The 27391-nt window shown below is 35.6% G+C and overlaps 1 protein-coding gene across 4 annotated transcripts in view; it reads right to left on the bottom strand.

Moving 5' to 3' along the window:
* Positions 1–27391, bottom strand: part of INTS6 (integrator complex subunit 6) — an 82894-nt gene that overhangs the window by 6860 nt on the left and 48643 nt on the right. For 3 of the 4 annotated variants that reach the window (XM_004376563.2, XM_023731524.1, XM_012555614.2), the window contains 10 exons: positions 22057–22182; positions 19732–19886; positions 15545–15697; positions 15279–15411; positions 14261–14355; positions 11102–11212; positions 9116–9331; positions 6987–7113; positions 6069–6211; positions 4528–4759 (listed from right to left, as the gene is read on the bottom strand). In XM_004376563.2, coding sequence (XP_004376620.1) covers positions 4528–4759; positions 6069–6211; positions 6987–7113; positions 9116–9331; positions 11102–11212; positions 14261–14355; positions 15279–15411; positions 15545–15697; positions 19732–19886; positions 22057–22182 — 1491 coding nt within the window. The remainder of the gene's footprint in view (positions 1–4527; positions 4760–6068; positions 6212–6986; positions 7114–9115; positions 9332–11101; positions 11213–14260; positions 14356–15278; positions 15412–15544; positions 15698–19731; positions 19887–22056; positions 22183–27391) is intronic. The other variant, XM_023731523.1, reaches the window with a different exon arrangement.

Raw genomic sequence — 27391 nt, 5'->3', positions numbered from 1 at the left:
TTACCTAATGTAATGCATTGTTTGATTTCTTGACTGCTGCTTCCATGGGTGTTGACTGTGGATCAGAGTAAAATGAAATCCTTGACAACTTCAATCTTTTCTCCATTTATCATGATGGGGCTTATTGGTCCAGTTGTGAAGATTTTTGTTTTCTTTATTTATGATGAGGTGTAATCCATACTGAAGGCTCTGGTCTTTGATCTTCATCAGCAAGTGCTTCAAGTCCTCTTTACTTTCAGCAAGCAAAGTTGTGTCATCTGCATAACGCAGGTTGTTAGTGAGTCTTCCTCCAATCCTGATGCTACGTTCTTCATATACTCCAGCTTCTCAGATTATCTGCTCAGCACACAAAATGAATAAGTATGGTGAAAGAATACAACCCTGACGCACACCTTTCTGGACTTTAAACCAAGTAGTATCCCCTTGTTCTGTTCGAACAACTGCCTCTTGGTCTATGCACAGGTTCCGCATGAGTGCAATTAAGAGTTCTGGAATTTCCATTCTTCGGAGTGTTATCCATAATTTGTTATGATCCACACAGTCGAATGCCTTTGCATAGTCAATAAAACAGGTAAACATCTTTCTGGTATTCTCTGCTTTCAGCCAAGAGCCATCTGACATCAGCAATAATATCCCTCGTTCCATGCCCTCGTCTGTATCCAGCTTGAATTTCTGGCAGTTCCCTGTCAATGTACTGCTCCAATCCGTTTTGAATGATCTCCAGCAAAATTTTACTTTAGTGTGATATTAATGATATTATTCAATAATTTCAGCATTCAGTTGGATCACCTTTCTTTGGAATAGGCGTAAATACGGATCTCTTCCAGTTGGTTGACCAAGAAGCTGTCTTCCAAATTTCATGACAAAGACGAGTGAGCACCTCCAGTGCTGCATCCATTTGTTGAAACATCTCAACTGGTATTCCGTCAATTCCTGGAGCCTTGTTTTTCACCAATGCCGTCAGTGCAGCTTGGACTTCTTCCTTCAGTGCCATTAGTTCTTGATCATATGTTAACTCCTGAAATGACTGAATGTCAACCAATTCTTTTTGGTACAGTGACTGTGTATTTCTTCCATCTTCTTTTGATGCTTCCTGCATCGTTCGTATGTCGCCCATACAATCCTTCAATATTGCAACCCAGGGCTTGGATTTTTTCTTCAGTTCTTTCAACCTTAGAAATGCCAAGCATGTTCTTCCTTTTTGGTCTTTGCATACGTCATTATAATACTTTACTTTGTCGTCTCAAGCTGCCCTTTGAATACTTTACTTTGTCATCTCGAGCCACCATTTAAAATCTTCTGTTCAGGTCTTTGACTTCATCATTTCTTCTGTTTTGCTTTAACTACTCGACGTTCAAGAGCAAGTTTCAGAGTCTCTTCTGACATCCATTTTGGTCTTTTCTTTCTTTCCTGTCTTTTAATGACCTCCTGCTTTCCTCATGTATGATGTTCTTGATGTCATCCCACAACTCATCTGGTCTTTGGTCATTAGTGTTCAATGTGTCAAATCTATTCATGAGATAGATGGTCTCTAAATTCAGGTGGGATATACTCAAGGTTGTACTTTGGCTCTGGTGGACTTGTCCTAATTTTCTTCAGCTTCAACTGGAACTCACACACACGCAATCAACGGTCTGTTCTGCAGTTGACCCCTGGCCTTGTTCTGACTGATGATATTAGGCTTTTGCATCGTCTCTTTCCACAGATGTAGTCTATTTGATTCCTGTGTATTCCCATTAGGCAAGATCCACATATACCAAAAAAGCCAAAATCAAACTCGTTGCCGTCTAGTCGATTCCGACTCACAGCGACCCTACAGGACAGAGTAGAACTGCCCCACATGGTTTCCAAGGAGCACCTGGTGGATTCGAACTGCTGACCTATTGGTTAGTAGCCACAGCTCTTAACCACTACGACACCAGGGTTTCCTCCACGTGTATAGTCACCATTTATGTTGTTAAAAAAAGGTATTTGCAATGAAGAAGTTGTTGGTCTTGCAAAATTCTATCATGCAATCTCCAGCATCATTTCTGTCATCAAGGCCATATTTTCCAACTACTGATTTTTATTCTTTGTTTCCAACTTTTGCATTCCAATCACCAGCAATTATCAATGCACCCTGATTGCATAATTGATCAATTTCAAACTGCAAAGTTGATAAAAAATCTTCAGTTTCTTCATCGGTGGACTTGGTTGTTGGTACGTAAATTTAAATAATAATAGTCGTATTAACTGGTCTTCCTTGTAGGCATACGGATATTATCCTACCACTAACAGCACTGTACTTCAGGATAGATCCTGAAATGTTCTTTTTGACGATGAATACAACGTCATTCCTCTTCAAGTTGTCATTCCCAGCATAGTAGACCATTTATGATTGTCCAATTCAAAATGGCCAATACCAGTCCATGTCAGCTCACTAATGCCTAGGATATCGATGTTTATGTGTTCTATTTCATTTTTTACTATTTCCAATTTTCCTAGATTCATACTTTGTACATTCCACGTTCCTATTATTAATGGATGTTTGTAGCTATTTCTTCTCATTTTGAGTCGTGCCACTTCAGCAATTGAAGGTCCCGAAAGCTTGACTCCATCCACGTCATTAAGTTCGACCCTACTTTGAGGGGGCAGCTACTCCCCAGTTGTCTTTTGAGTGCCTTCCAACCTGAGGGGCTCATCTTCCAGCACTATTATCAGACAATGTTCCACTGCTATTCAAAACGTTTTCACTGGCTGATTTTTTTAATTCTGCGCTGGCAGTCTACTTTTGAAAAAAATTAGCCAGTGAAAACCTTATGAATAGCGGCAGAACATTGTCTGATAATCTAAACAGGCACTTCTAAACTCACTCATCATCTCTTCCTCCATCTCATACCTGACACCATTATCTACCCAATGCCTCTCAAGGCAGAAACTTCACTCCTCCCTTGCCCTGGACCCAACAGCTAATCAATCACCAAGTCCTTTCCTGATATGTCCAAGTATTTATCAAATAATATTTTCCTCACAACCCCACTGCCAGGTCACCATTATCTTCTTCCTGGGATTCTATAATAGCCTCCTAGATGGTCCCTCTGCATCCAAAATAATTACATAATAACATTAAATATCTAGTCAGTGTCCACATTCTCCAATTACCTTATACACTTTCTGTTTGTGGAAGAGTTTTTATGTGATTCAGGATCCAAATTAGACCTGTACATTGCAAGTGGTTTATATGTCTCCTGGCTATCTTTTAAGCTATAAGACATTCTGCACTCTCTTTTTTCTAAGCATTTTCTTCTGGGATAAATAAAAATCCATAACAGATTCTTTTTCCTACAGAGCCTCTCACAATCTGGATTTTGCTAACTGTATCCTTGTTTTGCCATTTAACACGGTCCTCTAGTATTTCCTTTAAATTAGCGGTCAGAGCTAGAGACTTAATCAGACTAATGTTCATGTATATATGTATATATGTATATATTTGAGCAGGGGCAAGACGTAATATTGTATACTTCTACCAGGAGATAGGTAATATCTGGGTTCTCTCCAGTTCGGATGTTGTCAGCTACTAATGATCACTGCCTATATCTATTAATTCATTAAGGAGTCCCTACATCCATTTTTGTCTCTCTCTGATAACATTCTGCACATTACAGTCGGCCTGGTTTTTACAAAATGTTAATCTAATCAGGCTACTTTCTCTATAAAACCTTTTAATGGGTTTTCATTGTCCTTAGAATAAAGTCTAAAATCTTTACAATAGCTTCCAAGGCCCTTCATGATTTGGCCTCAACCTATCTTTCATTCTCACCTTACCTCATTCCCAACACCCTTGCCACACTGGTATTCTTTCAGTTCCTTTAATGCCCTTCTCTTTTCTTTATACCTTTGCATATACTCGTTAGAATACTACTTAGTACAGGCAAATGCGCAGCTTTATTTAGCTAATTGCCATTCATCCTTCAAATGTCAGCATAAACATAACTTCCTCAGTAAAAGTACCTTGACCTCCCAGTCAAGTTAAATCCTCTTCCCAAATGCTTCCTCAGCATACTTGACTTCTCTTTTGTAATATCTATCACACATCTGTTCAATGACCTTCTCTCCTCACTCATTATAAATGAGAGCAGAAGTCACTATTTTCTTATTCACTGCTATACCTCAATGCCTACCATTGTCCAAAACAGACTCTGTGTTTAATAATTAGTTGTTGAATTAAACTGAAATTGAAAACTATCTTTCTACGGGTATTCATAATGCCTCTGTTAATGCCCGTTATTTTTATATACTTAAGATCTGCAAATGATATTTTAGAGCACAATAGCTACCAAAGTATCAGAAATATATGAAATGCTCAACAAGCATTCATTAAAAAGACAGACAAAAATGATTACATGCTAATTTAAAATAAACAAATATCTTCTCTGGACACTCACTGGACTCTTATCAATTTTTTTCTGTAATTTACTACAAAAAGCTCGTCCCTGAAGAGAAACCAAAAAGCAGCTAATCATGTTTAAAAAAATAAATAACTCCTACTTTTATGAAGAGGAAGGGGTTTAATTAGATCTGACTGTGCTTGAGTCATAGGTACAGGTGGTCCTTTTCCTCCAATATGATTGTTCACCACAGGGTTCTGTTGTCTGCCTCTTAGTAATGGAGACATACACCGACGTCTTTTGGGGATCCCTTGCATATTTGGTTCTCCAGGTCGTTTATGTTTATTTTGAGGTCCAGCTACAAATTCATCTGCTTCATCTATCATCATACCCTGTAACAAAAAAATGGATATAATTTTCCTGAATTTACATATAAATTTTAAATGGCACAACTAATTCCAATTCCAATTAAAACAACAGCATTATAACTGTATTGCCATTTATTAGAAACTCAACAAGGATAGCTTCAACTTACTTAAATTAAGAATTATTATAACCCTGTTAAATTCACAGTGCCTAGCACAATGCTTGGCACATAGAAAGTAGAGTCATCCGTTGGTATCCATGGGTAGTTGTTTCCAGGACCCCCCGCAGATACCAAAACCCGTGGATGCTCAAGTCCCTTATATAAAATGGCGTAGCATTTGCACACAACCTAAGCACATCCTCCCGTATACTTTAAATTATCTCCAGATTACTTATAATACCTAATACAATGTAAATGCTATGTATATAGTTGTTATACTGTATTGTTTACCCAGTATTGACAAGGAAAAAGAAGTCTGTACATGTTCAGCATAGACACAACCATCGTAGGCCTAACTACATAGTACATGTCAGACATGAGGTGAACAATGCTCAAACAACAAGTGCTGGAGAGACTGAGAATCTGTGAAATGGCAGGAGGCCACAGCAGGGTATGCCTACACATTACTCCCCTCTCCCACCCTCTCCCCCAAATATTTTCAAACTGCAGTAGTTGAATCTGCAGATGCAGAACCCATGGATACAAAGGGCCGACTGTACTCCATACATATTTGTTAAATGAATAAATGAAGGATATGAGCAATCAAATAAAAGACTAACTACTAAGATGATAGTATGAATAGAAATCAAATTCTCTTAAATCGTGTTTACCTAATGAATGTTTAACTTATTGTACAATAACATCATAATGCTTGTAAACTTTAGAAAAAGCACTACTGAAGCAGGCAAAATGTCTCTGGGAGTGAGTCACAGAGACTAACTTATTCTCTACAAGATTTCCATCCAAGAATGTCAAGAAACAACTTGAAAATTGAGAGAATAAAGACAAAGTTGTAAGACATGATTGTCTAATAAAACAAATGAGGCAAGAGGTTACTGTGAATTTTACCTTAAGTCTCTTTTTACAAAAAAAAAAAAAAAAGTATAAAAACATACCAGCCATCACATAAAGAAGGAAATTTAAGTTGTAAATATAGAGGGAAATATATGCTCTTTTCGTCATGTAATACTGGTTATATGACTGATGAAAATCACACTGTGTTTTAACTAATATAAAAGCATAGTATTTTAGTCAAATGAACAATTGTTATAAACTCTATTAAATCCACCGTGCCTAGCACAAAAGAATTACATAATGGGACACTTTAAAATTACCTTTTTATCCAGCTTAAAGGGGTTACCAAATGTATGCAACCTTCGAGGCTGGTCAGGATCAAGTTCTCTTAGTGGAGACGGTACTTGCTTGAGGTATTCCTGGTAATTTCCCATTTGTGCTATAGGAACGCTGTGCACTTGATCTTTTCAAACAACGTAACAACAAAAGTTAGCATCACTAAAACTATACCCATCTAATTACCAAATAATGTCTTCTCATATAGGAATGCTACCTAGTGCTATTCTAGGTAGTCTTCCCTTACTACATATTCTAAATTAGTCTGCTGCAATTATAAAAATGTAGCATAAGTTTTTGACTTTTTAAAATATTGATTTCATTTTGTAAACAAAACAAAAACTATTGCAGTTAATTTCAGTGCATAAACTGTATGTGTAATCTTACCATGAAAAAGTATGTCTCTTCTACTCTGTCCCAAGTAAACAGAATTATTTAATTATAGCAGAATTTACAGACGAGAGAAGTCACACAGACAACCCTTTTTATATAAGGCTGTAATTGGGATGCTTAAATTAGAGATGAAAAAGGGTTACATTCTCAACTGACATGATGTGCAGTAGGTGCCTTGAATACAGATGGAAGTACAAAACATGCCCCGTACTGGCCATCCAGAGTTATCCCACCTGATACCAGTGCAGCACAGGAAAATGACTGTTCGTGTGTAAAAATGTAAGGAAAGCTAAAAAGGAAACCAAAGTTTACCTCTGGTGAATAGTATTTGGGGCAACAATGATGGAGAAGAGAAATAGAAATGACTCACTTTTTACTTCATTTATCTATACTTGCAAAGAGACTATAATAGTATTATAATAACTCTTTAAAATTTAATTACCATACCACATTTTTTCATACTATAAAAAAATACAAAAGAAATACCAATATTAACATCATTATCTAACCTTCATCCTGTCCTTTAAGAAATCTGCGGGTGCTCTTCAGAAGATTAGATCTCATTCTTGTTAAGTGATCCAAAAGATTCCGTCTTGGTATGTCATAAGCATTTCTAAATGTCTGTGGTTTCAAATCCTATTGTTGAAACATTTAAAGACAAAATTTATTTTCAAGTGTAGAATTAAGAGGCTAAAATCTCTAGCTTGTAACATAGCTTTGGAAATAAGATATACGAGTTATCTAGTTCAGAGAAGTAAGTATCTTATAAAGCCAATTTCCAAATTTTAAAAACTTTGAAGGTTTTTAAAAACACTTTTGTGGTATAATTTACATACAGAAAACCACCTACTGTAAGTATACCGTTTGGTGTGTTAGTAAATTTATACCTGTGAAACCATCACCACAATCCAGGTTTTAGAACACTTCCGTTACCCCAGAAAGTTCCTCACGCCCATTTGTAGTCAACCACCACTTCCATCCCCAGGCTACCACCAATCTGCTTTCCGTCTCTCTATATTCCATTTTATAAACAGAATCTTACAATATATAATCTTTTGCATCTGGCTTTTTCACTGAGCATGATGTTTCTGATACTCATCCAGGTTGTTGATGTATTAGTAGTCTGTTCCTTTTTATTGCAGAGTGGTATTCCATTACATGGACAGGCCACATCTTCTCTCTCCAGATGATGAACACTTGGTTTGTTTCCAGTTTGGGGCTATTATGAATACTACTACTATAAACATTATTGTACAAGTCTTTATATGGACATTTATTTTCATTTCTCTTGGGTAAATATCTACAAGTAGAATTAATCGCTAGTTGGGCTGTATAGCAAGTGTATGTTTAACTTTTTAAGAAACTGCAAACTATTTTCCATCAGCAATGTATGAGAGTTCCAGTTGTCCACATCCCAAACAACATTTGATTTTTTCAGTCTTTTAAATTTGAGCCATTCTAGTAGGTGTGAAGTGCTATCTCATTATGACTTTAATTTGTATTTCCTTGATGGCTAATGACATTGAGCATTTTTTCATGTGCCTATAAGCCATCTGTATATCTTCTTTGGTGAAGTGTCTGTTCATCAAATATTCTGGCTGCTTTTTTTAATTGGGTTGTCTTTTTATTATTAAGTTGTATGCGTTCTTTATATATTTTGATACGAAGTCCTTTATTTGATATATGCTTTTCTCCCATCCTGTAGCTTCCCTATTTCTTTGGAAGAGCAAAATTTTTTCACAGAGTTCAATTTATTTACTTTTTTTGTGTTTGTGCTTTTTGTGTTGTATTTTACAAATCTTTGCTCTCCCAAGGTCACAAAGATTCTCTCCTATGTTTTCTTCTAGAAGTTTTATAGTTTTAGTTCTCACATTTAAGCCCATGATCACTTCAAGTAATGTGAAGGGACAAGGCTCATTATTTTGCATATGGATATCCAATTGTTCCAGCACCATTTGCTGTAAAGACCATCTTCTCGCCCACTGAATTATTGTGACACCTCTGTTAAAAATAAATCAACCATATGTGTGAGGGACCATTTCTAGACTCTACTCTGTTCTAACTAATGTATATGTTTATCCTTCTGTCAACACCACACTGTGTTGATCACTGTACCTTTACAGTAAGTTTTGAAATCAGACAGTGTAAGCTCTCCAACTTAATTCTTCTCTTCCAAAATTGTTTTAGCTATTTTAGGACCTTTGCATTTACATGTGAATTTTAGAATCAACTTGTCCATTTCTTCAAAAAGCCTGCTGGGATGAAGATATTTTTAACAATGAGTATTATAAGGCATTTTAGGATAAGAACATGCTGTGCCCAAGGTTACCAGTATTTAAATATCAAAGTACAGTGAAATCGCAGTGACTTAACTCTACCATTAGCTATGTAACTTTAAGCAATCTCTAAGCCTCTGTTTTCTCATCTATAGAATGAATGGGTTAGCCTATTCTTCATCAATCCATCCATTCACTCACCGTGTACAATGTTTGTTCAATGACAGTATAGTGATCATTATAGTGCAGAGGTACAGAAGTATTTCTTAAAATTCTGACAAATGTCAGTTAACAGAAAGAATGATTTATTCAAAAGCACAACAGAATATAACTACAGTACACTAAATTCATATGACTATTACCTTATTTAGCAAAGCAACCTGGAACCCAGTGTACTCCTTCATATTAAGGTCTAGCAGTCTGTGAGGAACATCCTCTGAAATTCCCTGGAGCAACTGTTGAAAATCTTTCCTATATGCCATTGATATACCATGTGATCGGCTTCGGACTTTAATTCCGGTTTCCTGTACTACTTTTTTGCCTACGGATCCGATAACTCGATCAGATTCTATTTTGGCCTGAATTAAAAATAAACAAGAGTTGTCTTGATATAAATTAAACTGTGAACACAGATACTAATAGTCACTTCTGGTCTTCTATACATTAAATATTTCTTATATTAAAGAAGGGATAAAAGACATTAAAAACTCAAGTAGCATAGTTTATATCAAGTACTCAGTAACTAAACATTTTAAAAACAATAATGCCTTATGATTTTAAATCATCACAACTCTAAACTTTTGGCCAGGGCAAACAAACACAACTTTAATTTGTTATTTTATTTATTAAAACTCTACACTCCAAGGAGGAGCCACCAGAGCTAAGATGCAGACCTTGTTGGAGAAGGCTTGGCTGTGGCTCTCTGGATTGCAGAGAAGTCACTGTGGTCTCATGATAGAACTTACCAAGGATGCACCCTCTAGGTGCCATTCATGGGTCAGTGTTTCACTAGAGGCCCTCTGCTACAAAACCACCTGAGGGGAATGCCAGGGGAAGCCTCTGACTGCTGGCTGCCATAATCTGCAAAAGCTGGGCACTGAAGAAGCCACATGTGCTGCAGGAGTCAGGCATTAGAGAAGCTGCCCACACTGCAGAAACCTGCCGTGCTGACTAGGCCCACCACCTGGACTGTTCTTCACTCTTTCCAATCTACCACAATGCTGCTGGTTAAATCTGGTTTCTGTAGTGGAGTTTTTAGGCTAAAGTGATATTACTAAAATTATGTCCTTTTGAAAAACAGTAATTAAGTATAAATAAATGTCCTATACATTTAAAAAAAAAAAAAAAAAACTTCTCTACGCTTAAACCAAGGAGCGCTGGTGGTGCAATGATTAAGTGCTCCACTGCTAACCAAAAGCTTGGTGGCTGGAACCCATCCAGTGGCTCCATAGGAGAAAGACCTGGCAATATGCTTCTGTAAAGATTACATCCTAGAAAACCCTATGGGGCAGCTCTACTCTGTCACACTGGGTCACTGCTACAAGTCAGAATCAAGTTGACGGTACCTAGCAACACTGAAACTATGAAAAGTAAATATACCCTAAATGAAAAAGTATATCCCCAATTCAGACGTGATAGAAAATTAGAAGAAATAATCCTATCAATATTTACTTAAAGACACTGCTATTAGCACATTATCTGAACGTTCACAAGCATGGCAAAAAGTGGTGTCATTTTTCACTGGAAAGCAAACAGCATATTTTGACACCCCCCAACCTGCATTTTGACAAGTAGTTAAGTTACAGATATCAAAAGTATGAGAGGAATAATGTATTTCATAGGACATTAAAAGAAATGAGATTCAATTAAAGTATATACACTGCTTGTAATACACTATTTATGTGATTTATGGCCAAAAGGGCAAAATTCAGTGTTTTTACAAACATTTCAATAGAAACTCCCATCTTGAAAGAAAAAATTCTGCAGATTTAAAAAAATAAAGCAAATGAAAAGCATACTTTTTTCTAAGAAAAATAACTTTCTAATATAAATTTCTCAAAAGAAAACACAATGTTCACATATAGGAAGTCTAGGGAAAGATTAATGATGCCATTTTCATAAACTAAGAATTATTATGAAACTTTAAAAGTAAGCTAACATTTCAAAACATAGCAGACTATGTACCTGAGACAGAATTATGTTAACATATGATATATGTGCTTTAAAATACAATATATGAATATAATGCAACTCCATTAGAACCAATAAGAACTAGCATCTGGCTTGTTAACCGTATTAGCCAAAACCATTTAAAATATTTAAAGGCTTGCTCTATTTCTTAATATTACCTGTTGACTCAATTTTTTGAGGTATGAAATGACACTGTAACTAAGTCCATATTCCATACTGTCTGCTATTAGGTTAGGTGCTCCCATCATTCTAACAGCTTTCTTCAAAGGCTACAGGAAAAAAGGAAACATCATTCAATATTAAGCTTTAAAATTTATGGCTACATGTATGAGAAGTCAGTTTTAAAAATTTCTCCAAAAAGATTTTCAATTCTTTTCCTCAATAAGGAAAGGAGTAATGTAATCATATTTGTCTTTCAGCAAAACATCTGCCAGTGGCATAAAAGGCAGTTTGAAATAGAGTTAAAAAGGATTAAAGGCTATAATAATATCAAGAGCGAAAAACGGTGAAGGCCTGGACTCCTTAGTATCTCTGGAGATACTAAGTTTGAAAGAAATGGACAGGAGACACATTGTAGAGGTAGATTTCATAGAACTTGGGTAAAAGGAGTCAAGGAAAATCTAAGAATACCACCTTGGGAAACTGGGTGGGTTTTGACTCCACCACTCAAGTTACATAACCGCTCTGTTTCTCATCTGTATAATGGGGATAATTATAGTACCTACCTGTGATGGTTAATGTTGTGTGTCAACTTGGCTAGGCCATGATCCCCAGTGTTGGGTGCTGGTCCTCCATTTTCATGATCTGACTTAATTATCCTCCATTTTGTGATATTATGTAATTATCCCCCAGTTTATGTGTTGTAAATCCTAATCTCTATATACTAATGAGGCAGGATTAGTGTAGGGTGTATATTAAGTCACAGCCTTACTCTGATGTAGGGGGAGTTTTCTTGGGGGCATGACCTGCATCCAGTATATATATGGATGCTCTGACAAGGCTCTCCCTTGCTCTGGATCCTGCATCCGGCTTGTCATCATCTGACCTGCGGTTCTTGGAACTTGAGCCTTTAATCTGAGCCGCTGATTCTAGGATTCTCAAGTTTATACAGCTCTGTGACCCAGCTGCCTGCCTTCTGACCTGCCAGTTTTGGGATTCACCAGCTTCCACAGCCCCATGAGCCAACAGCCTACTATCTGACCTGCCGATTGTGGGTCCATCAGCCCCTGCAACCATGTGAGTCAGGAGAAGCCTCCAGTCTGACACCTGACCCATGGATTTGAGACCCTCCAGCCTCCATAACTGCATAAGCCATTTCCTTGAAATAAATCTCTCTATATATATTTACATGTATATATGCACTCCACTGGTTTTGTTTCTCTAGAGAACCCAGCCTAAGACACTACACCTCATAGGGTTATCATGGGATAAAATGAGTTAATATATGTAAAGGACTTATAAAAGCATCTTGCTCACAGTAAGCATTCAGTAGGTGTTAACCATTACTATTATTGTAATTAGCTGAGATTAAATGAAAAAAAACAAAAAACTCAGAAACAAGATCTGAAGAAAAAATAAGAAGAAGGAAAAAACAGTCTAATATTTACTACGGATGTGGTATAGTGAAATAATTTTCAATTGTATGGGGATGCTGTAATGGATTGAATCGTGTCCCCCCAAAATATCCATCAACTTGGCTAGATTATGATTCCCAGTATTGTATGATTGTGTACCATTTTGCCATTTGATGTGATTTCCCTATGTGTTATTCTATCACTATGATGTAGTAAGATGGATTAGTGGCAGTTATATTGATGAGGTGTACAAGATTAGTTAGTGTCTTAAGCCAACTTCTTTTGAGATATAAGAGAGAACCGAGCATTGAGACAAGGGGACCTCACACCACCAAGAAAGCAGTGCCGTGAGCAGAGTGAGTCCTCTGGACCTGAGGTTCCTGCGCTGAGATGCTCCCAGACCAAGGGAAGACTGATGACAAGGACTCTCCTCCACAGCTGACAGAGAAAGCCTTCCCCTGGAGCTGACGCCCTGAATTTGGACTTGTAACCCACTAGATTGTGACAGAATAAATCTCTCTTTGTTAAAGCCATCCACTTGTGGTATTTCTGTTATAGCAGCACTAGATGACCAAGACAGATGCAAAATGAGACTCTCTTGGTGCAATGAAAAATATCACTAACGGGAGTGTCCAGCACATGTGAATGGAATACAGCCAGTAAAAGGATAATAATAATAATTAATATATTAGAAAGAATAAATATTAGAATCAAATCCCAGCTCAGATATTTATCCACGTGAGTCCTCAGGGTTGCTATGAAATGTAAATGAGTCAACATATGTAAGTTTCATATTCTAAGTGATTCTTCTTTTTCATCCTTTTACATGGCAGGATCTATGTGCTAGACGCTCACACAACTTCTCTCTTACAACTCTAAGATGTTATGATTTTCAAAGCTCAAGAAATTAATCTTCTAATTACATTAGGGATATATTTGGAAAGATCAGTTACAGCCAAATGCTATAATATTCCTGGATCAAAAGCAGAGCCGTTTAAGTGTTTTTAGTGTAGGTCTTTTTGTTAAGAAGTTACTTTTCCTAAATTAATTAATGTATGTAAATAATATATATGTTTTTGGTCTTATCTACCAAGATACCATAGTTAAGTAATCAGGTTTTCTAAAAGTATATGGTTCTATAAGAATATATACTTATCTACCTAAAAAGGTGTTTCTAGAGATTTGGGAAATAATGCAACAAAAACCATTTTGCACCCTTTAAAGAGAAACAATTATAAAACTGCAATTTTAAAAAGCAGCATAACAAAGTTAAGAGACTAAATACTAAAGCCAGACTAGACTGCCTGGGGCTGAATTCCAGCCTCCTACATCCCCACATATATTAGCTGTGTAGCTTTGGAAAATTTCTTAACCGTTTAGTGTCTTAGTTTCCTTGTCTATGAAATAGAAATAACAGTTTCTACCTCATAGGCTTATTATATGAATTGAACAATGTTAACACATGTAAAGTACTTTGGACAGTACCGGGCCTATGGTAAGCTTCATATAAATATTTACTATCAGAATCACCACCACAACATCATCATTGCCCTTCTATCAATCACTAAAACACAGCTTTATCATTACATCTGTATTGATAAAATGGTCATCTGTACACACAATTTTCATGACATTTAACCTATAGCGGCAATAAATAAAGATCTGTAATAATACCTAGAGTAAACTATAAGCATAATATAAAATTTTATATAACAGTTCTATTTTTAACAATAACATTCTTACCCCAAGATAGTAGGGAGGCATCGTCTTCAAATAACTTTCAAATGACTGTCTCCATTTCAATGTTGGTTTTGCTTTATGTACTTTAAACAAGTCATCTAAAAATTTATATTATAAACAAAGTATCATCACTCGGTGTTTTCACACATAAAAATCAAGTCAAAGAAGTTTCATTTTTAAAGTCTGTGCTTTGTTATTTCTAAGAGCGTAGCATCAGATGTAAGCTTTCAACAAAATTCAAAGCAGGAAAATTTTTGGTCCTAGGGTTTTCTCTTAATGCCACCACTTAAAAATGAAAAGCTGCCAACTATGGTCTAAAATTGTATGAAATAATAAAGGTAGAATCAGAAAATACGCAAGAAAAAAATCCACATCCAGCCTAGACCTGGACACAAAACAGATTAGAGGCCAGAAACAAAGTATGCACAATGTTTTCCATAAAATATACCTAATTTTTTATACTAACACCTTTAAATCTGAGGTGAGTCCACAGAGGGAAAGAAGTCTTCTCTAACAGTAGTCCTCAAACAATTACAGCCAGATGATACTTAGAAACTAACTTTAGGCTTTTATCATATTATTTTGAGACAGATTCCTTTGTTTAAAAAACTTTTTTCCAAATGAAAATTAAAGTATAAATTCTTTGAAAGAAAACACACTCAGATCTTGTGAATATATAATGCTTTTAAAAAATATGTCTTGTTTAATAAAACAGAAACCCTGCATTACCAATTCTACCTAACTTGCAGAAAAATTAAAACATTTAATTTAAAATTTAGGAATATAATACCTTTATTCGTTTGTAGAATAAAAGTGTTTTGACACCAACTTTCAATTTGCCTCAAACATAAATAGGCTGTTATAAAAATTTCTTTAGAAAAGATTAACATTTTTAAGTATTAAATACATTTTCATTCATTTCCAGAAGACAAGAAAAATCACAAATAGAGATGTTCCCAAAGTTTCTTTTTAGAAAACTGTTTCTATGCTAAGCCACAGAAAATGTTACAGAATTTCTTACCTAAAAGGGGAAGGAGGACTGGATAATTGTAAGGCATCACAAATAAGTTGACACAGTTCAGTGCTGTACTGGCTTTCAAGTAACCAAAAGGATGACCAAGTTCACTATACTTTGCACTGTTGCTCACATATACCTGTTTAAAAAGGAGTTGTTAAAACTTCGTATTTAATAACCTTTAAAGAATGTTAATATAAATCACCAATTCAATTTAAGTTTTAAGAAACATCTAACTTAAATTTTTAAATCACTACAATTGTTCAACTCACCTGCCAACATGTTTGAGGAGATTTCCTCTCCAGGATAAACTGAGTCAGCGGTGAAGGTTCCAACTCATATTTATCAAAAGGCAATTTGTCAATAACCATTGGTTCACAGTCTGTACAGGAAAACTTCACTACAGGATGGGATGTACGAGGTGGCTAGAGGGAAAGTCTTATTATTACTATCTACACAAAACACCAGGAACAAACTCACTGTAAGTCTCTCTCACTATCAAAATATACTCAGTTCCTCAGTTTTGCTAGTGAGTTTGATCTTTACTATTAAAAGCATCATTAGATAAAAGAAAATACTTTAAAATGTAATATATAAATTATTTAATATTTATAAGAAAAAGAAACATTTCAAAACCTATCCAAAATAAAAATCTTAGATCTTAAAATAAAATTTATTAAATAAGTTAAATGCAAAATTTTATAATTAAATAAGTACTCTTTAATGTTTACATCCAAGAAATAAGAAAGGTATAGAAACCTTCATAAGTCCTCATTTGAAGCAATTTAATTACTTGCACACATCAGCAGCTTACAAAATGATCATACACCTTGATCAGTAAAGTTATTTAATATATAATCGATTAGGATGTACATACACTTATTTATAAATTATTGAGGTATTATATACATAATAAAATATATACAAAAAATAATGTTAAAGTAGGAGAAAAATAAGCATAAATAAAAGTTCTAATGTTTTCTTCTCTACTTCAATGGACTGCTTTGGTTGCTCCTGTGGTATGCACACCCTACTTCTAGACCCTTGTTCTAGGGGTGTAAAAAACACAGGACCGTTAAAAAGGTATATTATTCTCCTGTTTACCTCTTAGTAGTTTCCTTCCTAAGAACTCTCACCAATTATGAAGAAAATAGAAGCTATGAGGAAATAATTTAAAATTTCACAGCCATAAAGGAATCTATTAGACTCAATTACTATCTATACGCTAGTGGCTCCCAAATCTACTGTGCTGGTACCACATCTCTCGTTTCTCTCGTGTATCCAACTGCCTACTAGACATAACCTGAATCTTCCAGAGGACCCTGAAACACATTATGTCCAATTCATTATTTCTCCTCCAAACCACAAAACCTGTTCTAAAACAGATGCTATCTTTAATATCTCCCCCTCATCCTCCATAGTTAGCTATCTCAAAGACCTAGACAAAATGATACCATAAATTCTACCACACTTCGCACAACACACAAAACGTGAGACGTGCTCAACATTAGCTGCCTTCTTTGTCAATACTAAATTCTCACGTTTCTAGAAATTTATCTTCTATTTCTTACACTTTAACTCAAGCCTTCATGATTTCTTATCAGACTAAACTAGTAAAACCTCTTACTTTTTAATCAGTCTTCCTAGCTAATTAGTCCTCTTCCAATCTAAACCATGGCCACATCACCCCCACATTATTTTCATGAAGTATAAATATGATCATGTAATTTCTCTCCCTAAAATTATTCAGTAAAAGTAGCTTCCAATCACCTAAAAATAGAGTTCAGACTCTTTTAATACTATATGCAAAGATCTTTGATGATCTGGTCCTTATGTGTCTTTCAGCCACCACGCCATATGAACCCTGTGCTCCAGCCATGCATACCTGCCTGTACCCACTGTCGCTGAGTTGATTTTAACTCATAGCGACCCTACAGGACTGCCCCATAGGGTTTCCAAGGAGCACGTGGTGGATTCAAACTGCTGACCTTTTGGTTAGCAGCCGAACTCTTAACCACTACGCCACCAAGCTTTCCTGCGTACCTGCAGTTACCCAAATATGTCATCATCTTTCATGCCCCTGTGTTTAATGTTATCCCTGACTGCTTTATTATTTTCTTTCTTGCACGTTTTGCAAACGAAGGATGAGCTGGCAAGCACCAACCTCTAAGACACCTCTTCCCTGACACGTTTTCCCACCCTGTACCCCAAACACATACCAGGCAGTTAGGCATCACCTCCCCCAGGCTCTGCAGCACCCCTCTATTATAGTTAGCACACTACACTCGAGTGTGTTTGCACGGCTGACCAGCTCATAAAATGGTGAGCTTCAAGAGGCTCACCACTATGTTTTACTCATCTGTGCTCCTGTGCCCAGCATACACCTGACATATAAGCATACTAAATGAAACTTACTTATTTTTTGGATGAAAATACTGAAATCCAGGGGTAAAAGTGGAGAAAGAATACTTCAGAAGTTGTCTAATTTTAATCTAAGCTAAGAAAATTATGCATGTATATATATATTTTTTCATCTAATCACTATAATAATCCTATGAGATAGGAACTAGTATACCTATTTAACAGATTTTGGGAAACTGAGGCTTAGAGAAGATAATTAACCAAAGTCACACAGCTAATAACCAGTAGAACCATGATTCAAATTCAGAATCAGTCTCTAAAAAATTACATTTCATTTCAGTATCAATACTTCTTGTATGAAATTTATATTCAAATATTGAAATTTATAAAAACTCCCTTTCCCCTAAAATATCCTTCAGTTACTAAATTCTGCCAGTTATTTTTTATATCTCTTTCTTATGAGTCTCTCTTCCATCATCTTACTTCAAACTCCACCTCTTACCTGCACCATAGCAATAGCCCTCTTGCCAGCTGCCTGCCTTCTAACTCATTTCCTTTCCAACTTTGCTCATATAACCACCACCAGATTAATTTTCCTAAAGCATCACTTAACAATGCCACTCTGTTAAAAACATCTTCAACTGTTCTTTGATCCCCACTGGAAAAAAAGCTCAAATTCCTTAACCTTCCCATTTACAGTCATCAGCAATTTAACTTATTTAAATAGTAATCTCAAGGTCCTATATACATGCTATGATCCACCCAAACTCAGCTACTTGTTATTCCTCTAAATACACCTTGTTCTTTTTTATTTCCATACTTTTTTCTCACACTGTTTCCTCCACCAGTTGAAATCCTACCCATACTTCAAAACCCTCTATGACTTGTGACAATTTGCAATAGACCACTTGAGCAGTCAATATCAACAGATACTGCTTGTGATATTGGTTTTGGATTTCTTTCTGCTAGGACTTCACAAGTACCATACAGTACTACTGTAGGCATTAAACAAATACAATAGGATGAATAACCAACAAGACAACATTTCGTACAAATATGGTATGAGCTGAAAGCGCGCTAGAAGAGAAAGTAAACTGACCAAAGGAATGGAAAGCTTCTCTATGAGGGCAGACTAAAAAATTATGATGGAAAAGTAATAAAGAAGATACCTCACTGAAATTTAGAAAGCCTCAAAGAGTATCCAATTTTTCACGTACTACTGCATTAAATCCCTAATGAATAAAGGAAACATCACTTTACAGACTTTGTATAGACTTAAAGTAAAAATTACCCTGAAGAACTGATACAGGTTTAGAGTATTAAAAGGTTTCAAAAAGGGTTCAGTTTAATTCATAAATGACAGTTCCATGAAGCATCATTAAATACTGCTCAGTGATCTTCAAAATACAATTCTTATCTTCTAAGAGTAATATCAAAGAGAACCACTGTCACATTCTCCCACAAAGTATCTCCTGATGTCCTCAGATACAAGAAAAAAAACCAGCCTGGAAAACAGTACACTACCAAGACTGAACAGATTTTAATTTGTATAATTTTACCCTATTATAGTAAGAATAGTGAATACTGATAATTCACCACGATCATTCAACAGATGTCATTGTTCCTAAAAATAATTCATGTACATTAAGACCAGAAAATCATTTCTAGCTTAAGCCTCCAGAATGAAACACTGAATATAACTGAAAGTATGCAAGTCAACATGAATCTCTAAGACTAAAAAAGACCACAGGCAAACTATCAGAATTATTTTCGAACTTTCATTTAAATTCTAAATTGTGCCTCAGAGACAAATCCTCATGTCACATTATGTTGAGAGTCCAAAGAGAAAATCTTGCTACAATATGTGATTCTGTACCCAGATGCCAATAATAAAAGTGTAAGGATGGTATCAGATTCTAAAGAAAACAGATGCCTCTTTTCTACTACTTCATAAACAAGTAATAGCTTATCATAGCACTTGGACCGTCTGTCTAACCCCGCTAAATGAGCCACACCTTTAACTGACAATAGTAATCAAAACTAATACAAAAAGCAACTAAATGGTTACTATTACAGTCATAGTCTCTCTGGTACTTACTAGTGTTGGAGAATTCTGATCTGGCCAGAAAGATTCTGGAACAGGCCAGTGACCTATAGGAACCCCAGTTTTAGGATTTGGTCTGACATATATGAGCTTGTGACAACTATGCCAAGGCTGAGATCCAAAAGGCCTTGATACATCTGGCTGCCCATCTATAGCAAAGAAATTCAAACAAACAAACAAACAAAAAGCATTTATCATTAGGGGGAAAAAGTTAAATTATATCCATTATTACCCAAGTTAATAAAAATGCCCTCATTTGTTCTTTTCTGGATTTTCCTATTTTCTTAAATGGTAAAATACTATCATTATTGCTTAACATTTAGATTAGATTAAAACTCATTAGACAATAAAGTTTGCAAATTCCAACTATCAGTTCACCAGTTGAGAGGACCTCCTAAAGCATTCTTTGCTTGCCCAATCAGAACATGTAAACCATTCTCTATGGAAAACGTTTGTTTAATGAATGATAAGGGCAAGCACCCAATTTACCTTTTTCCTTATTATATCCCAGTGCCAAAAATAGTGCAGGCACACAGTAAATGCTAGGTAAGTGCTGCTTACTGAATATTTCTTAAAAATAATTTTAACTAAAACCTAATAACTCCTTAAAAAAAAAAAAAAACTTCATGCCTAACTGTAAGTCAAGCACTAAAATAAAAATAAATCAATACATTCCATGTCTAACAAGTTTTTTTAAACCAAATGCAATAATACAATTTATATAGGCTTACCATCTTCTGTTCTTTCTGTATAATCCTCCCAGTCTTTCTTCTCTATAATCCCTCTCTCAATTACACACTCTAGTGGCTCACCTCTCTCAAGTATCATTAATAACTTTCTAATTCTTGAAATAAGTTATGTTCAGCACAGAGAATCCTAGCTGTAAATTGTTCATTGGTTCTAGTGTAACTCCTCATGTTCTTGTTAGCTACCATCAAGTCAATTCTGACTCATGGCAACTCCATGCAGAGGCGTATCTATGGAAAATGGTGCCTATGGCAAGCGCTGAAATTGCAGCCCTGCAGAGGTGTGTGAGCGCCCAGGGGCAATCTCTAAGCTGCACCCCTCCCCCACAATTCAAGCAGCCAGGGCTGATGTCTAAATTGCACCCCCTTCAATTTCAAGATGAACAGACGGTGACAGCAACAAGTCAGCAGAAATGCCTTCCCCACTCTGGTCTCCCTTCCCTTCTTTTGTCTGGCTGCCTAAGTTGGGCGCCTTTCATATTTGTGGTACCCTGGAATGTCATTCTGTGCCTTGTTTGGGGCCCCTTTGGACTTGTGCTCGGGGGCAAGTGCTGCACTCTGCTCCCCCACAACCCCACGGCTCTGTACCACTGTCCAAACACCTGACACTCATCTTTTGGATAAACTTACCATAGTATCAGCTCAAGAATACAAGTCAAGCTCGTTAATCTTTTACTTAACACATTATGGCACTACATGAAAATTACAACTGCACCTTCCTTGCTTTCACTGATGAAAATTTGTCTATGATGTGCTCAAAGTCATTTTTTTTTTCAGTTTCTTCTCTTTCTACACTCAGCAGAGCAAGATCACACAGTCTGCCTTGACACATGGAGGCTCTCAAATATGAAAGTACTAGTTTTAAGTTGTTGAATGATCTCTCACAGCTGGCAATGGAAACTATGATGGTTAGGAGAAACTGTTCGATAAACCCACACTCTTCAAGTGGTGCCTAGGGCATGTACCACGCCTGCCATACCTCAGCCTCTGATATATGTGCACAGTAGAACTGCAATACAGGCTCTTTAGCACTTAACTGTTTGGGACACCCCGGGACTCCTGTAACTCCTTATACGCTCTGGCTAATATAAATAGCTCATGATCACAGAAGCTAAGAATCAAGTTAGGCAGGGATTAGCAAGAGTTAAGAAGAGTCAAGCCTTATGGCAAAGGCTAGTCCTTAATTTCTGGACCCGCAAAAACCATTTGGTTCTGTTCAGTTTGACCCTTACAAAGTAGATAAGGAATAAACACCTAGGGTTGAACACTCTGAATTAAAGGACATGAGAGAAGCACACACATTGAAGAGAAGCAACAGTACAATATTAAAAAGGAAATATGAGGATGCTTATCTGTAAAATAGGTTTTTGGCTCTTACTAAAATTGCAGGCCGTGAACAATCATTAACATCAAAAGATGACGCTGATGAACCACTAACAGTGTACCCTGGTTTTCCTATTTTAATTTTCCCTCATTATAATAACAGTTTTGTCACCTTATTATAAAGGCCAAATCGTAGTAATCAGTTCTACTTAAAACAATTGATAAAGCACGACTCTAAGTGCAATAATACCTTCTACTGGAGAAGGGTCTGGTCCTGCTTTTTCAAAGTTTATCACCACCCCACTTTGCACCTTCTGCACCAAGGATTCCAGACACTGATTGAGCATTCTTGGAGAACATACAGAATATGAACGGCCTGAGATAAGAAAAAGAATAAAATAAAACTAGTTAGCTGCAAGAATTCTTACCTTTAGCAAGAAAGAACCATGGTGAAGTTACAGTACTAATTAACAAAAGTTTAACAATAAAGGTTAACTTATTATCTTATGGAAAAGTGAAAACAGTTATTTCCAATCAAACAACCAACAATTCCATTTAAGGAGAGCATGTAATTAATGTTTAAAAATCTTGGTCTGTACAATGTATAAATCACAAGGAAAAAACTCACATATTCTATACATGTATATAAAACAATTTCTGAATGTTATTAATGTAATTTAATACATATACACACACATACAACATCAAGTAACTATCCCCCAAAAATCTTACTCCTACTTAACAGAAGTATTATCATTAAGATTAATGATAAATACATACGGGATACTCAATGATTTAATTGGTCTTTGGTGGCAGTTACTGCATATTTTAAAATATTTGCAGAAAAGATAGTATCATGCTTTTCTGAATTTCAGTTGGCTTAACCTAGGAACTTCCTATCTTAAACGAATACTCCTTTTACATGTTTTAACCTACAATATTTTTAGTTCAAAAACATTAAAAATCTAGTGATTAGAAAAAAAAAAATACTGGTGAAAAGATCTCTTAAACAGGGATTTTCAACAAAAATACCTAGACCTGTGTTGTCCAATACTATAGCTGCTAGCCACATACGGCTATTGAGAATTTGAAATGTACCTAGTTCCAACTGAGATATACAGTAAGTGTAAAATATACACCAGATTTTGAAGACTTACTATTTTTTTTAAAATGGAAAATATCTCAATCATTTTGAAATATCAATTCCATGTTGAAGTATTTTGGATATAATCGTTTAAATAAAATAGATTATTAAAATTAATTTCACCTGTTTCTTTTTGTGGCTACTAGAAAAATTTTAATTGCATACATAGCTTGCATTATGTTTCCATTATATAGTGCTGATATAGACCAACGCAGAAAAACCTGGACAACTAAAATTCAATTTTAATCAAATTATCTTGCAATGTTATAAGTTCAATATGATAAAGTCCTACCCTTTTACAAACTCAACCAATTATTTCAGAACATAGGCTACATCATTATATCTGACATACCAAATTGCTCTTATCAATTCGTACTCAACACGTAATCTGCTAAAGGATACTCAGAAAAGAACATTAGGCAGTAATAAATGATTCAAATACTCAGTCAGCTTTACTTAGAAAAACAAGCATCACATAAGAAACAACTTACCTGTATACATAATGATGTTCCCAATCATAAAGAGCTATCAATTACCGAGTATCTATTATGTGCCAGGCACTGTTCTAATCACTTTATCATATTAATTTATTTAATCTTAGCAAAAATTGTATGGGCTATTTTCCCCATTTTACAAAGGAGAAAACTAAGGTACAGAGCAGTTAACTAACTTATCCAAGTAAGTACACTGGTGCAGCCAAGATTCAAACCCTTAAAGGGCATTAGAAACTTTATTCCAGGTATACTTTTTGCCCCTGGAAATCATGGTGTTATTTTGAAATCAATGTTAGAACAGAGTGTCTATACAGAGCCAAGCTTATCTGGAAGAACTGGTAAATTAAAAAAAAGAAAAAATTAAGTCAATTTAAGCATGTACATAAAACATACTAAAAAAGGCTGACGACCTTAACACACAAGCATTTAGAAGATTATATAAAGGTTGAATATCTTATTTCATGACATTTAAACATCTTCCCAAGATGTCATTAAAATAAAAAAAAAATGTTTGAGTGTATAATTGTGGTAATTCTCTCTAATCCCCTAAGCTGTATCATCAACTAAATGACTAGAAAAATAAGAGCAAACCAGTTATGATCTTAGTAAGAAATAAAATAAAATTACTTAAAGAGATGTTTTATAAAAATTAGAGAAAAACTGAATAAACTTGAGTTATGTGGCAAATAATAAAAATTCATTAATTCTTTTCTTTTGTAAGCAATTTCTGCCATCTTTATAAAGTGAGCCTATGTTCTATGTAATGTTTCTCTCATGCTTACTTATTCCCTACGTCAAAACTCACAAAGAAGACGTGATGACACTTTGTACCAAATGTATGACACTTTATACCAAAGTGTAAGTTTTCTAGGATCACGAATTATATTTGTAAGAAAAGTGTATTAACACACACCTTCAAGTCAAGAAGCTGGCTTGCTTTTCGTTAAGTACAGCCCACAGAAGTATACTTCTGGATTGGCATTTTAGTAAAATGAAAAGGCAAAAAGAACATTTCTAAGTTGGGCAAACAGTCCTTATCGATGCTAAGAAAGTTACATTTATTTAATCTATAAGTCTTTAAATAATTTTTATAAAATGCTTCGGGTTAACCTCAATATTTCCACCAACATGTCTATTAGGCACTTTCGATTTACTGTCATCCCCGCACCTCCCCAAAACCTGCTCCTCTCCAGCATATCATCTCAGTTCATGGCACAGTCATTCATCTCCAGTTGCTGAGGCCAAAGGAATCATCTGGCAATCATCCTTGACTCCTTGTCCCCTCACTTTCCTATCCCTGCTTTTCCTTTCAAATGTATTCTGCATCAGACTTCCCCAAACCTAGCACTCTAAACCAAATAACTATTATCTCTTATTAGTCTCCGTGCTTCCATTCTTGCTACTATACAGTATATTCTTATCCAGCAACCAAAGTCATCTTTCAGAAATAGAAATCAGATGTCACCCCCTATTCAAAGCCCTCCAGTGGCTTCCCATCACACTTAGAAAATAAAAAATATTTATTATGGCCTAAATGACTATTCAGTATTTGGACTCTTCTTTCTACTCCTCCCTAACTATGTAAGCTCCAGTCACATCAAACTTCTTGTTGCCCCAAATAGGCAGAACCTGTTCCATCCCTTATCATCTAATCATCTACTCTGCCTGGAACAAGTCCCTTTCCTCCCCACCATGTCTTCGCATGGTGAACTTCATCACCCAGGCCCCTGCTTATATGCCACCCTCCTCAGACGACTTCCCTAAAATACTCATTCTCCTCCTCAAGTTACTCTATCCCTTACCTTAATTTCTTTTCTTCCGAGTAATTAGCACTCTCTAAAAAAAGTGTTATTTATTCATTTTCCATGATTATTATCTGTTACCCTGTCCAAAAATCTAAGCTTTGTCTATTGTAGTGCTGTATTCCAAGTATCTGGGACATTATTTGGCATAGGGTGGACACTCGTTAATTACCACATTAATAATTAATAACCACCTCCTATTCAAATCCAAATCACAGACCTTCAACAATAAATAAAATTTCAAAACTATGTTAATATTTATTAAAGAAAAGTGTTTATAATGACAATTGTGCAATTTTTAAAAAAACATACATAAGAAATACAACAAAATATTGATTGATTTGGCAATTATATGTGAATAGGTGAAATATGGGTGAATTTCTAAATTTTTTCTTAGTGAGCATGAATCATTTTATTATGGGAAAAATAAACATGTACACACACATACACACTACTGTTCTCATTCAGTTTGAAACATACACAGGGAACTGTTATCAGTGATTATATATCTGGATGGTGTAGTAACAGTGGATATTAGCTTTTTGTTTCTTCTACTTTCCTGGTATTTTATCCCTAAAACTTTCTTTAGTGAACGTTCTTTCAAAAGAAAAAAGAAAACACATAACTCAGATATATGAAAAGGTGAGTGGCATCTAAGCAGCATCCCATTACTGCTAGCAAGAGCATGAAAAAGGGATTCAGGATGTACATTTAGGGGAAATTTCCTAACTTCTCGACCAACTAGGATTTCTGGGTCATTGAAAGATATTACCAAGGGTGACTTCAGAATCTTCTCCTCTGGAGACGTGCCTTTCAAAGAATAAAAATAACTTTAGTGCGTTACTGCCCAAAGGCAAGGATGTTACTAATATATGATGTCTCAAGGTTCTCTTCAGACCCTCTTTGATTATACCACTCACTTCATTTCGCTCTGAATACACTTGACTCTAGAAGACAAATGTTACAGTACACACAGTCCCTTAACTTTATCTTAATTCTAAATCCAAACAGTATTTCATAGTAAAGAATTTTCAATGCAAGAATATTTCAATTATAGCCTCAAGGTCCTTCACAATCTGTTGGGTGAAAACCCTAGATTTAAATTAAAAAAAAAAAAATCAGAAATTTTAATAAATAGGTCAGTTCAAAGAAAACTCAAATTTCCTGTATACAAGTGCACATCCACACACAGGGAATTATCAGCAGTGAATTTTTGATTATAAAGGTTGCCCCTTAAAAATTATACATAAACTTTTTTTTTGGTAAATTAAATTTTGAAGATATTACAGAAATTCACAAAAATATTTCTACAAAATGAGAACATTTAATAATGTGAATAAAACTTCCTAACTTATCTACTTCATGTAACTGTGTAAAGCTAACTCCCTTTGTTCGTGAATGTTGCAGATTTTTAACACCCACAGAACTTTAGAAGGGCACCTAAAATATTTACTAACTAGGCAGTTGCCATCAAGTCGATCCCAACTCACGGCGACCCCATGTGTGTCAGAGTAGAACTGTGCCCCATAGGGTTTTCAATGGCTGATTTTTTGGAAGTAGATCACTAGGCCTTTCTTCTAGGGTACCTCTGGGTGGACTCGAACCTCCAACCTTTCAGTTAGCAGCTGAGCACATTAATGGTTTGCACTACCCATTTTCCCTTAAATGATACAGATGGCTATGACGGAATCTCAATAGAGCACTGTGTCTACAGACTACGCCACAGGCCCTTATAACAGAAGAAACAGTAGTATATCAGACTTGGACATTTTAACATCAAATTCCTTAGGTGAGAAATAAAATGTTCCATGAAAGCAAGAACACTATGTCTGTCTTATTTACTACTGATGTACAAAGGCATGGAACAGTGCTTGGTAATCAGTATGCACTCAATACATATCTTTAAGTTAATATCTGTTACAAAATTACCAAAAATTAACCCACCTGTTAACCAATTTCACATGGTAGAAGTTCTGAGTCTATTACATACTATATTTCAAGATTTTCATTAATGTTCACTTAACATAGTGGCTACCTGATCTAATTTATAAGTGAGGCATAAACTGGGTAAGGCCTCACCACCTCTTCCTCAAACCTAGTTTGCCTGTGGGATAGACTGCACTTAAATCCAGGCATATACCATCA

The sequence above is a fragment of the Trichechus manatus genome, unplaced genomic scaffold (assembly GCF_000243295.1).
Source record: "Trichechus manatus latirostris isolate Lorelei unplaced genomic scaffold, TriManLat1.0 scaffold00044, whole genome shotgun sequence".
NCBI lineage: Eukaryota > Metazoa > Chordata > Mammalia > Sirenia > Trichechidae > Trichechus > Trichechus manatus.
Note: the sequence above shows the minus strand (reverse complement) of the source record. Positions and strands in the feature narration are given on the sequence as shown.